The 12,876-nt window shown below is 40.4% G+C and overlaps 1 protein-coding gene across 3 annotated transcripts; it reads left to right on the top strand.

The window, feature by feature from the left end:
* The first annotated feature begins 397 nt into the window (after window positions 1-397).
* FBXO5 (F-box protein 5) lies at window positions 398-10,513 on the top strand. 3 transcript variants are annotated; one of them, XM_079939131.1, is made up of 5 exons: window positions 398-457; window positions 5,869-6,586; window positions 7,986-8,076; window positions 9,021-9,203; window positions 9,924-10,513. In XM_079939131.1, the coding sequence occupies exons 1-5, from the start codon at window positions 451-453 to the stop codon at window positions 10,173-10,175; spliced, it is 1,251 nt and encodes a 416-aa protein (XP_079795257.1). In that variant the 5' UTR covers window positions 398-450; the 3' UTR covers window positions 10,176-10,513. The 3 variants fall into 3 exon arrangements, with proteins under 3 accessions (XP_079795257.1, XP_079795259.1, XP_079795258.1); XM_079939133.1 differs by lacking the exon at window positions 398-457 and adding an exon at window positions 478-924; XM_079939132.1 differs by lacking the exon at window positions 398-457 and adding an exon at window positions 3,435-4,001.
* The last annotated feature ends 2,363 nt before the right edge of the window (window positions 10,514-12,876 follow it).

Raw genomic sequence — 12,876 nt, 5'->3', positions numbered from 1 at the left:
GTCAGCGGGACCAGCTCCATGTGCCTGGAGGGACGCGGCCCCACCCACCGCGGCCCCAAGCTCTCCGCCCCCCAAACAGAAACGCGGGGGACCCCAGCGCGCAAGCGCCAACCCGCCAACAGCACAGCTACCGCCCGCCACAAGCGCCTGCGCGAAAGCGCTGAGCCGGGGGTGGGGCGAAACTAGGAGGAGAGAGGAGCGCGCCTAAATCCTAGAGAGGCGGGCTAAGTAGGGCTGGGGGAGGGCTCCTCTTCCGGAAAGTCTGCATTCCCGAACGACCACAGTGGCTACTCACCAAACTCCCGCTTGTGAGATGACCGGAGAAAGTCGGCTACCCTTTCTACCCAGCGGAGATCTTCAGACAGAAGCCGAAGCTGCCTTCAGGATGAAATTAGGACCCGCAGGAGGCCCGTTCTCCAGACGCCGAAGGGAAGCGTGGCGGGAGCGCGCATGCGTGGTAGGCTCCCTCCACGTGCGGCCCGGCAGTGGTCTCCCTGCGCTCCGAGGTCCCGCCCCCTGCCTCAGCATCTTTCCGGACGCGCGGAGCCGCCGGGGAAGAAGGAGGTTGGGCCTGGCGGCCCGGCCCCGCCTCGGCAGCCTCCAATTGGGCGTGGGTGAGGGCACCTCCTCCCGCCGCCTTCCCATTGGAGCGCGCGTGCGAGCGGCGCGCCCCATTGGGCCGTGCGGATTTGGGCACCAAATTCAAAGATTTTAAAAGTACCAGCTGGCGCCTTTTAGAAGCTAGAGCTGAGAAGCGGGTGGCCCGTTTCCCTGCCGCGGGCGCAGCTCCCTCACCTGAGGCGGAACCCACTTGCCCTGGCATGAGCCGGTGCCCCTGCAGCTGTTCCCCACGGCCGCCCTCCGGTTCCTGCCGCTGCAGCTACGGCGTCCTGACAGCCGCCGGGCGCCCTCGCTCCTTGGACGGTGGGTGAGAGGAGAGAGTGCGAGCGGGGTGCGCCTTCCAGGAGGGGTGCCCAGTGAGGGGGGAAGACGGGGGACAGCGCCCCGGGCCCGACGCGCTCCCGAATCCGGCCGTGGGGCCCGTCGCTGGGCCTCGGGCGGCCGGCGGCGGCAGCGGCGGCGGGGGGTCCCGGGACCGGGAGGGAGAAGGCAGGGGTCCGGGGAGGGGATGAGGTGCCGAGGCGGGACGGCGGGCCCGGGTCCCGCCGTGCACGCGTAGCTGGGCGCCTGCTCCCGAGGAGGTGCGGGTCGCGGCCTCCCCGATGGCCCTCTCTCCTCGCGCAGGGCCACCGACCTCCACCCCCCCGGCCCGGGCGCCAGACGCCCCTCCTTCCCCTCCCCCACCCCGGGGCTGCGGCTCTGACAGGGCCCGCGAGCCGGTGGCCCGTAGCCTCCGACCAGTGGCCCGACCCCCGCTTCTGTGCCCCGTTTCCCCGTGTGCCCCGCACCCCCGGGTCGGAAGTCAGTTCCCCCCGGTTTTCGTCACCTCAGTCTTCCTGGCGGGCGCGGGAGATCGTGCTTGCTGTTATCTCCCGCCTCCTCCGCCGGCCCGCGCCCTGAGGGCCACCCCTCCGACCCCTCGGGATTTCCAGGGTTCCCCCCAACCCAATCCCGCCAAATGCAGGGCCCCCTCATCGGGCCAGGCTCTGCTGGGTCGTCCAACCAAAAATGTTCAGTTTCTCCTTTTTTCCCTTTACCCAGTGACTCAGTCTCAAGGCCTGGAGTCAGAAGGAGGGAGGAAGAAAGGCACTTTTAAATACAAACCCCTGAATTTGTCCAAATTGAGACGGTCTTGAAGAATTTGGGAAGCAGATTTGAGAAGTGAAGAATCAGTTATCTTTTTTCCCCGCGCTCCTGAGGAACCAGTCTTTTATTCCACCTCTTGGGTGGAATGGAAGGCACTCGGATAAACGCTGACTTTTTTATCCTCTTTGTTGCTGTCTCCCAAAAGAGATCCAGATGCATTCATTTTACCTCAGAAATGACCAAGAATTTTAGAAATTAGCAACTTGATATTGTATATTTGGTCATCACTGAAAAGTGCCCCTTTCTTTAGAAAACGAATGTAGAAAACTCAAAAAATATTTTAACAGGTTAAGTCTGTTTCTAGAAAACCCTGAATCTTGAGCCCCTCTGTGAAATTCTGAAGCTTGGTGGCTCTAAGAAGGGATATTTTTGGTTGCTTAATTCCAGTTGTCTTTATTACCTTGCCCCTCACGAGAATATTTGCTGGTCCCTGGATTTTTTTTCCATATTTACAAATTTGAGGAAATGAAATTAAAAATCTATTGCATTCCATTACTTCTGAAAGTAGGCTTTTGTAAACTTTTCTCTCAGGGATTATGGCTGATTTGCAGTTGATGGCGGCAGGCCTTGGGGCTCTCTTAAATTTTTAAGGACTTGCCATGCCTAATTAGTGTTGGGCACGTGCTGGTTATCTTATAGGTATTGGAGATTGTAGAACTTGATTATTTAGCATTGGGATAGTGGGGAAGATTTTCAATTCCAAGCACTGTAATCTTTTTAACTATTGTAATATGACACGTCACATCTACATTGGAAGGTCAAATGGAAGGTCAAACTTTGTATGGTTAACTATCTTACCACTTTCTCGTGATTGGATTGTTGAGTGGGTAACTAAGAGGTTTTAAGAATGTTATCAACTCTGAGGTAGACATTAGTATTTCCATTTTAAAGAAACTGAAAGACTAATTCAGCGTTCTAGGTTACAAAACTAGTCAAAAGGCTGAGCAAGGATTTTCATTTGAAGTCGGATATGATTCCTAGGGAAAGTATATAGTAATCTGAAATGCATAGGTCTGTGTAGAATGCATTTTGCTACTTTTAAAATGTTCGTGATTTACAGTATAAAGAATATGAAGGGATTTGGCTTACAAAAATAATATGGTGAAAATAAGTTTTATTTATTAAACTATAAGTGACAGGGACTCTTCCATACATTTAATCCAGTTTGGTTGGTTTTCTTACCTGCATTTTATAAATGAGGAAGCTTGCTTAGTTTTTTGTTTGTTTGTTGTTAGTTTTTTGTACCTGAGATGCTCAAGATTTAAACCCCAGGGTATCCTTTACTCCCCTTTCCTTCATCATCCACATCTAATACAGGACATCCCCAACCTCTCTTGAGTTTATCCTTCTAAAAAGATCTCAGATCTATCCAGTTATCTTTATTTCCGCTGCGGCCATCCGAGTCTCAGGTACCCAACTCTCTGAACTCCTGTGATAGGCACCTCCAACTAGCCTCCCTGCTTTCACTTGAATCTTCCTACTATCCATTTTCCACAGTTGCCCATCTTTTTTTTTTTTTTTGACGTAAACCAAATGTCTCTACTTAGAACCCCTCAAAGGCTCTTTTTTACACACTAAATAAAAGCCAGTATACCCTAAAAATCCTATAGAGCATACTGTACCTCTCCAACTTTCATTTTCAAGCAATTCTTCCCCTAGCTCACAAAGTCACAGCCCTGCAGGCCTTCCTCTTCCTTGAAAGCTCAACACTTGTCCTTCCAGTGTCCACCTCTGTCTGGTTTTTCACAAGGCTTTCAGATGTCAGGATTTCACCTCCAAAAGATTTTGCATGACTAGTTTCTTTTCTACTCCACACCCTGTCACTAAAGAGGCATTGGATAAATGAATGAAGTGGCAGAACTAGACCCTTAACCCTCATCTGTCTGAGTCAAGAGGTCACAGAACCGTGTGATACTTCTTTTTCCTTGCAGGGTAATATCAGATCAATTACATTTCCCAAATTGTTCAGGGGCATTTGGCTTGGTCATGGGGAAGCACTGAACTAGTTAAAAAACATGGAATTAGCTTTTTACAGTCTTTCAGCTTCCTTTTTTAAATAAAAGATGGTATTCAGTTTATTTTGCAGTATAAACTTCACACTCTAAATCTACAACCAGCATCCAGATTTTGGAACCAATGAAAGGAACCAAAGTTCCTTGGAGAAATAACAGATTTTCTGGCTGGAACAGGAAAAATACAAGATGATCGTGGAGCATCTTGTTTAGTGCCAAAAAGTAAGGAATGTCAAATGAACATGAACTTAGAATGGCAAAAGCTGGAACAATTTGAGCAACAATGTAAATAATGTAGTATTAAATTATAACCCAAAGTCCATAAGTCTATACTTTTATGCTTTTTTTTTTAATGCTCTTCATCTTACTTCCCAGGTGAGATAATGGATGGAAAAGTGAATTTACAGTGAAGAATAATCTGTCCCTCTTAACTACCTGTCAAATCTTAGGCAAGTTACTTAGATCAGCTTCAGTGTTCTTAACTGTAAATAACAATGCCTCTCCATTCTACCTCAAAAGGTTGTGAGAACCAGTGTTTGGAAACACACTGGAAATTAACTTCTAAACACTTAATAAGGTAGTTGAATCATTATTAGCTCTAAATTTAAAGAACTGTCCATATCCAAAGAACAATGTTGGATGAAAGGGGTTCTATAGGATAGTCTCCCAGTAACTAAGTTCTAAAGACAGCAGAGGAAGAATGCTTTTGAAAAGAATTTTGAGTTTCTGAAGTACAGTTTCAGGCCTCTTCCCTTTAGGCAACTAAACAAAGTAAAAGGTGTGTCTTTGTTGGTGGCTTCTTTTTTATCCTCTCAGATAAAATGTACTCTTGTGTAAATCATACTTAATTCTTTACTTGAGGCAAAAATAAAAATCTCTTGGAATTTTTTACTCTTCTGAGTAGAAGAGAACCACTCAGTATAATTTGTTCTAGAGTTAGGGTTAATTGGGGGTTTATTTACTTTTATGCCCCTGAACTCTTAGTTTAAACCTAATTAAAAGAGTATCTCTACCTACAAGGTTACTTGCTATCAAGGTGTCCTTTAGTACTTGGAGGTTCTAAGTAAAAACAGTAAAATTAATATGAACGGATGCTGTACTTACGTACCTACGTTTACTTATAGGGTAGATTTTTACCTACCTGTGATTGGTTTGCAGGGGGTATAGTAGATGGGGGAGTACATTAGAAGCGCATACCACCCATATACTCTGCCTTCAGAAATGCTAAGCAATTTTCTTGAACCCATTCCTTCCCAGTCTCTACTGCCTGACAGAAATTCTAATCATCCTTTAAAGCAGTGGTTCTCACCTAAGGAATGGGGGAAATTTGGCCTCTGCTGGCTTCTCCACACTCCAATAAGTGGTTACGGGAGACATTTTTTATTGTCCTGACTGGGGAATAGTGGCTGCTAATGGCATCAAATGGCTAAAAGTTGCTAAACATACTACAGTGCACAGGACAGCCCCCAGCAAAATTATCTGGCCCAAAAACTCAGTAGTATGGTTAACATTCAAATGATTAAATTTATTGCCTTTTCAGTCCTTTCTCCAAGCTACCTATAGATTTCTTGATTCATTATTGTAAGGCTTATAATAATAGCTAAACTAACATTTAAATATACAAATTTTTTTGCTACTTTTATCAAAACTATTTTGGCATTCCCCTCCTCCACTGTCTTGACCATATTTCTCTAGAAGTATTTGATTTCTATAAGGATATTTCTTATCTCATACCCCGTTCATGGTGCATCACATTTCCTTATTTGTTCCATAAGCACAGATATTTATTAAATAGTCCCTTTTGTCACTACTTTCCACTCAGATATGACTCTAAAAGTCAGATGGTAGAGTTATACAGATTTAAAAACAGTCTGTACTGAAGGTACCCCCTCAAGAGTAAGATGTATATACTTTTATAAGGTTTTAGTAATGTTTTCTCATATTAAACTTGGACAATTTCACAGCTACATAGGCAGTACCCAGTGCTGAGAGAATGCAAAGTAATTAAGTCTCTATATCCCAAATTTAGAAGTAGGGATATGTGGAAATTTTGCCATTAGGAAGTAAATATGTTATGTTCTTTTTGTAGGTTGTAAAGAAGAAAGTTCCACTGTCTCTGTCAAAATGAAGTGTGATTTTAACTATAACCATGTTCACTCTGGAATTAAACCGGTAAAGCCTGATGACAGTAGAAGACAAGGTTCCGACACTACTGCGAATTTGGAAGGTTCTTATAAAGACTTCATTAAAGACTATGAAAGGTTATCAGATATTGGGTCACCGATTGTGAGCCCCAGGATTGTAGAACTTGAAACTGAGAGCAAGCCCTTGCATAATAAGGAAAATCTACATGTACAGCAAACACTTAATAGTTCAAATGACATAGAAGAACTAGAGACCAGCGGACCTTATGAAGACAGTGGCTACTCTTCATTTTCCCAGCAAAGTGGCCTCAATGAACATGAAGACAGTAGCCTTCCCCTGGTGGAAAATTTCAGTGACAGTCCACAATCTTGCCTGCTACGGACACAAAGCTCAGACCAATATCCCAACAAAAACTTGCTGCCGGCTCTTCATTTTGAAAAAGTGGTTTGTTCAACATTAAAAAAAAATTGTAAACGAAATCCTAGAATAGATTGGGAGAAGCTCAAGGAATTTATATCCAGTGGAAATTTTAGACTACAGAATATAATTGGCAGGAAAATGGGCCTAGACTGTGTAGATATTCTCAGTGAACTCTTTCGAAGGGGACTCAAACATCTCTTAGGAAATATTTTGACACAGCTCAGTGATATGGACTTAATCAAGTAAGTATTGTTGCTTTGTGGTCATTAATATAATCCATGAACATTTTTGTTAGATGGCTCAGTACCACCAACTCATGCAAAGACATAGTACGGTAGTCGTGCACTGTTTTTAATTGAAGTGATGACTTTTGTCTGGTTGCTGGTATTTTACTACTTATGTGTCACTAGGAGGAAAGAAAGATAATTTTTAAAGTATGCATTTAATCCAGTTATTTCAAATTTCATATTTATGCTATTAGAAAACTATTTCTGTGAGATTGGGATCTTTGTTCCTTTTGGTTCTGAAATTGTTCATACGTAAACTCCATCTTTTAGTCTTAACTATAAAACAAGAGCCTAGGTCTGGTGTACAGTTCCAATAGGCATTATGATTTTTGTCACACTTGAAAGTATGAAATAATTTCTGTTCTTTTTAGGCCATTTTCAAATTTGAGAGTGATGAAAATACAGAAACCCACAAATGGGTCTGATTATTACTATTTCTTAGAAACCTTATACTGACCACCCTTTTGCATTCCACCAAAGAAAACCTGTTAGGATGAGGTAACTGAGAATTAAGATGATTATCCAGACTATTGGATTAGATTGCTTCCAGCTCAACTGGGTTCATTTTTGGCTTTTTGAAAAAATTTTTTAGAGGTACTCTTTGTGTTACTTTACACTGGTCCATGAAATATAGGTGAAGCAAAACAGACATAAGTAAGGATTCATTTTTATTATTGGCTAGCTTCTTGAGGGATAATCAACCTCACAACATTTTTGTTAGCAAAATGGAGTTTTTAAATTGATTTCTACTAATAGCAGTGTGTCCTCAAGTTCTTTGAAATTTGTCTAATGTTAATAAATAACCAAGATGGTGCCATATATACAGTGGGGCTTCTTATTTGATATTTGTGGATATTGTGAGAAAATGAAGTACAAAGTGTAGTGGTTCTAAGCCTGGATCCACTTAGGATTACTTGATGGTGAGCTTTTAAATAAATACAGCGCCCTGGCCCCCATTTTAGATCAGTTAAACCCAAGTAACTAGGCATGGGCCATCCTTAAATCTTTCTCACTGTTGTGGCCTCTCCCATTGCGGAGCACAGGCTCCGGAGGCGCAGGCTCAGCGGCCATGGCTCCTGGGCCCAGCCGCTCCGTGGCATGTGGAATCTTCCTGGACCGGGGCACGAACCCGTGTCCCCTGCGTCAGCAGGCGGAATCTCAACCACTGCGCCACCAGGGAAGCCCCATCCTTAAATCTTAAGTGCGTACCTCAGGCAGTTCTAATGTATAGCCGGGTTTGAGAAGCACTGCTAATAGAAATTTCTTTTTTGCACTGTTAATGTTTCTGTAATATAGTCATCTTAGCTCTCTGTGGTGCTTTAATTGTTTCCTTTATAATCATTTACTTTTCCAGTGTGTCTAAAGTGAGCACAACTTGGAAGAAGATTCTAGAAGATGATAAGGGGGCATTGCAGTTGTACAATAATGCAATACAAAGAATTACCGTAAGTCTTGCAATTGTTTTAATTTTAAAATATAACAGCTAGTGCTCTTTACCTTTGAAATTGGAGGGGTAAATAGCAAGGATAACAGATGATCTGGAAATCCTTTACATTCATAACTCATTAAAATAATTCAAAGATAAAGGGGATGGGATCCCAACCCAGTCGTTTATTTCTTGGGTTCTCCATGAAAGGAAATGTCTGAAGATAAAGGGAAAACTACTCAGATCTCAGTGAGAGTTGACCATATAGCTTGGTTGCCATTTGTAGTTTAGCTGTTAACAAATAAACAGTAATTATCTACATATTGAAGATTCTTAATGCAGGAAAGGAATTCATTTACTTTACCAAATACTTAGTAACTTCGGAGATGTTTCTGAGAATAAAGATCAACACATGATTAAAATTTCAGGCCTAGGAGTTGGCCGACTTAGGTCCAGATTTTGGTGCTGCTGCTTACTAGCTGTATAGCTTTAGACAAGCATTGCTTAAATTCTCCAAGTTCAGTTTCTTTATGTATAAGCTGGTGTTAATGGAAACTTTTCTATTCCAAAAGATTGTTTTGGATCCATTCATAGCACTGAGGGGACACTTAAACAGTGACTGTTGCCATCTACTGGTGGATGGGGAGAATGACCTTTTGTTCTAGTGGTAGTGCTTTATAAATCATGTATTAAATGCTACATACTAAGAGTGTAAAGCGCTTTCTCACAATTTCTGATTTGCAGTTTCACTCAACAGCTTAGTTGTTAGGCCTTAAATGTGTGAATATTTGTGGGTGGCTGTGTTTAAGCACATGCAGGTAATTTAGATGCAGGAATACATCCTTTATATTCTCATTTGCCCCTTTTACATGTACAACATGTACAAACATAATAAAAATTCCTGATTGTTGAGAATATAGGAGAATATTTTTTAATCCTATTAAAACTTTTTTTTTTAATTAGGAAAAGAACATTAAGTTTTCACCACACGCTTCAACCAGAGACTATGTTTTATTCAGAACCCCATTAGTATCTGTGCAAAAGTCAGCCACCCAGACTCTCCCCAAAAAAGAAGCTCGAACCAAGTTACCTGATCCAGGTGATCAGAAAGGTTCTACTTACAGTCGACACAGTGAATTCTCTGAGGTAATTTTTTGTTTATTAATAAATTAGAAGCATATGGGACATTTATTGTTAAAAGGATTTAGAGTAAGAAAACCATTTATAACTCAACTAATCAAATTAGGGAAGTACACAGAGATGTCTTTCTCGGCCGAAAATAATAGATATCATTTGGCATTGTTTATGACAGTTCAATGTTGTTGAGATCTAATTTGGAAACACAAAGAGAATAAGGAAAAACCTTGATTTTGAAGTTTTATTTATAAAACTGTTAAATACTACGTTTCACAATTACTGCCTTTAATAACTGATGAAGAGAGAGCTAAGCAAGTCAATTTTATCAGGCACTGCATAGATATGGAAACATGGTAACCTTCATAGCAATATAAAGATAAATGCCATATAATGTGATAGGTGTTTTTAAAAAAGTAGAACTAGAGGTGAAGGAGCAACCAACTCCTGAGTGACTCCAGGAAGATTTCACAGAAAAGGTGACGTTTAAGTTCTGCATTGATGTGTGAGTAGCATTTATGAATAAGAGCATGTTTGTAGCATTAGGAAATAGCCACTGAATCAGTTGACAGTGGTTTCTCACCTGTTGAACAGAAAGCTCCTTAAAGGCGGGAGTTGTGACATTGGTGCTTTATACATGTATTGGGGAAGGCACAGAGGTGCACTTGTTTTGAGTAACTAAATTACATTCAGTCCTTACTAAAATTTGTTTATGGATTTTCTTCTTTCTAGGCTGCCAGAACTTTGAAAAAGAATGAGAGCCTCAAAGCCTGTATTCGCTGTAATTCACCTGCAAAATACGATTGTTATTTACAACGGGCAACCTGTAAACGAGAAGGCTGTGGATTTGATTATTGCACAAGGTGCCTGTGTAATTATCATACCACTGAAGACTGTTCAAATGGCAAGCCCCTAAAAGCCAGTTATAAAATGGGTCCTTTGCCTGGTACTAAGAAAAGCAAGAAGAATTTACGACGACTGTGATCTCTTAATAAATCAGTTGTAAGTGATCTTGAAGGTTAGTTAGAAAATGTTAGGTTTTAACTTAAAAAAATAAATGTACTATGATGTTCAATTTTATGTTGAAATCAGTGTAGTACATGGGTTTTTTTTCCCTCGGTGAGAAGAGAGGATACACAAACTCTTAAAATATTTTACAATTTAATGTGAAAAAATTCAAAATTCTCAATCTAAATCAGAAAATTTAAATATTTTAAGAAAAACTTTTTCTGATGATTGTGATTCAGAGGTAAAATAAAATTGTCTCGATTTTATGGTAAAGGAGGACCATGTAATTTTACCTGGACAATCTTAAATGTAAATCTTCTTTACCATCCATTAGCATTTGAGACATTTTATTTGCTTTACCAAATTAATAATACCTATTGAAATATCAGCTTCTGGTGTCTGTTAATTTAAATGTTTTGTCACCTTTCTTGAACCTGTTTTTCAGTGTGTGTATTTCCCAAAAAAGTATCTTTTGTGAAATCTTGCTTTTCGTTTTTCGTAATGTTTGTATGTTTTAATATTTTGTACATATGTAAATATTTCTGTATTTTTTATGTGCCAGAGTAAGAAAATAAATGTCTCTTTTGTATATACATGTAAATAAATTTTTCTCCTGTTATGAATAAAATTGTCACAAGCGTAATAAATAATGTGAGTCTTTTATTTAAACATTTTAAACTTAGAAACAGCTGAAGTAAGAAGCTGTAGGACACTGCCTGGTATGTGTGAAGGCATGGAGTGGGTCTTTGTCTGCTTATCTGAGGACCTTGTGAGATTGATTACCAGGCTCTGTTCCAGGCTCTATTCCAGTTTTCTCCCCACCTGGTATCCTAGTAGTTGTGTAGTTGGGTCTTGAAATAAGCATCTCAGGATGGTTCAATACAGGAGGACCATAAAACACTCTTTGAGGAATACTGGTGTATTAATTCATTCATCACTAAGCCAGTTAAACTGTATGGCTTAAACAGCCACAAAAGAAATATATAAAACTATACTAGAAAGATTAAAAATAGTATGTAGAATAAAATGTTGTCTTTGACTGCAATCAGAGCTTTTGTGCTAATAAGAGCCCAGGATAAGGACTTTTTTTTTTTATTCCTTAATTCTAAAGTTGAATATATTTTGGTTTCAATTACGGATATGGAGGAATTAAAGAGTTTTAATTCAGATCTACCAAAGGCATAGACTTAAAGGTGGGCCACACAGGTGCTCTCAGTCAGTAGGTCCTCACAGAAGCTTAAGGGCTTTGCCCTTGATCTCAGCAGAAACCTAAGAGGATTTATCTCAAGTGGGTTTGTGGGTGTGTCTTTTGTCTAATGGAGTAGGACCTCCAATAAAATTAACACAGGTTTGCTTAAGCTTTGTTGATGTAAAATTGACAGACAAAAAATATTAAAGTGTATAATTTGATGTTTTGACATATGCGTGCATGAAGCCATCATTATTGCTGGAACGAAGGTAATGAATATTACCATCATCCACCGGGTTTTTCCTGTTTATTTGTAATCCCTCCTGTTAGTCCCCAGGCAATCACTGATCTGTCACTGTAGATTAGTTTGCCTCTCCTAGAATTTTGTATAAATGAAATAATTATGTGTTACTTGTCTGACTACTTTCAAAGAACATTACTTTGAGATTCATCCATTTTGTGTGTACCAGTAGTTCATCCCTGTTTCTTAAGCAATATACTATTGGATATACCAGTTTGTTCATATGTATGTTCACCCTGGTAGTTGGACATTGGATTTTTTGCCCAGTTTTTTGCTATTAGAAATGAAGGTGCTGTAATCATTTGTATATGGGTCTTTGCAAGTGGTGTTCTTTCATTTCTCTTGGTAAATATCTAGTAGTGGTATTTTTGGATTATATGGTCAGTGTATGTTTAACTTTTTAAGAAAATACCAAAATGTTTCCAAAGTGGCTGTACCATTTTACATTCTCACCAGCAGTGTATGAGCATCCCATTTATTTCATGTGGTCATCAGCACTTGGTATAGTCTGTCTTAATTTTAGCCATTTTAATGTGTATGTAGCAGTATGTCATGGTTTTAATTTACATCTCCCTAATAACTAATGATGTTTGGCATTGTTATTTGCCATCATACATTTTCTTTGGGCAAGTGTCTATCAAATGATTTGTGTGTGTGTGTGTTATTATTGATATGTGAGAGTATATACTCTGAGTACAAGTGCTTTATCAGGGTGTGTCTTGTCTTTCATTTTCCTAGTGTCTTTGGAAGAGTTTTTATTTTTGATCAAGTATAAATTATCAATTATTTGTCTTTAATACATCATGCTTTTGGTGTTACATCTCAGAAATTTGCCTATCCTAAGAGCATATATATCTTTCTCCTATGTTTTCTTCTAGAAGCTTTATAGTTTTAAATTTAACATTTAGGTCTATGATCCACTTGCAGTTTACATTTGGAACATAGTGGGAGGTATCGACTGAAATGAGTGTCCGCTTGTTCCAGCATCATTTGTTGACATATCGTTTCTTTACTGAAACGACTTTTCATCTTGGTCAAAAATCAGTTTTACATAAACATGGGGGACTATTTCAGGACTCTATTCTGTTGAATTGACCTATTTGTCTCTCGAACTCCAAAACCACACTGCCTTGATAACTAGCTTTATGTCTTAAAATGAAGTAGTGACAGTCCTTTTTTCTTTTATT

The sequence above is a fragment of the Stenella coeruleoalba genome (assembly GCF_951394435.1).
Source record: "Stenella coeruleoalba genome assembly, chromosome: 12".
Lineage (NCBI taxonomy): Eukaryota > Metazoa > Chordata > Mammalia > Artiodactyla > Delphinidae > Stenella > Stenella coeruleoalba.
The sequence above is the reverse complement of the archived record's forward strand: the minus strand, read 5'-3'. Positions and strand labels throughout refer to the sequence as shown.

Coding starts and splice junctions, on each gene's coding strand:
- FBXO5 (XM_079939133.1), top strand. CDS start 822: ATGAGCCGGTGCCCCTGCAGCTGTTCCCCACGGCCGCCCTCCGGTTCC. Junction 925..5,868: donor GCGCCCTCGCTCCTTGGACG/GTGGGTGAGAGG, acceptor TTCTTTTTGTAG/GTTGTAAAGAAGAAAGTTCC. Junction 9,204..9,923: donor GACACAGTGAATTCTCTGAG/GTAATTTTTTGT, acceptor TCTTCTTTCTAG/GCTGCCAGAACTTTGAAAAA.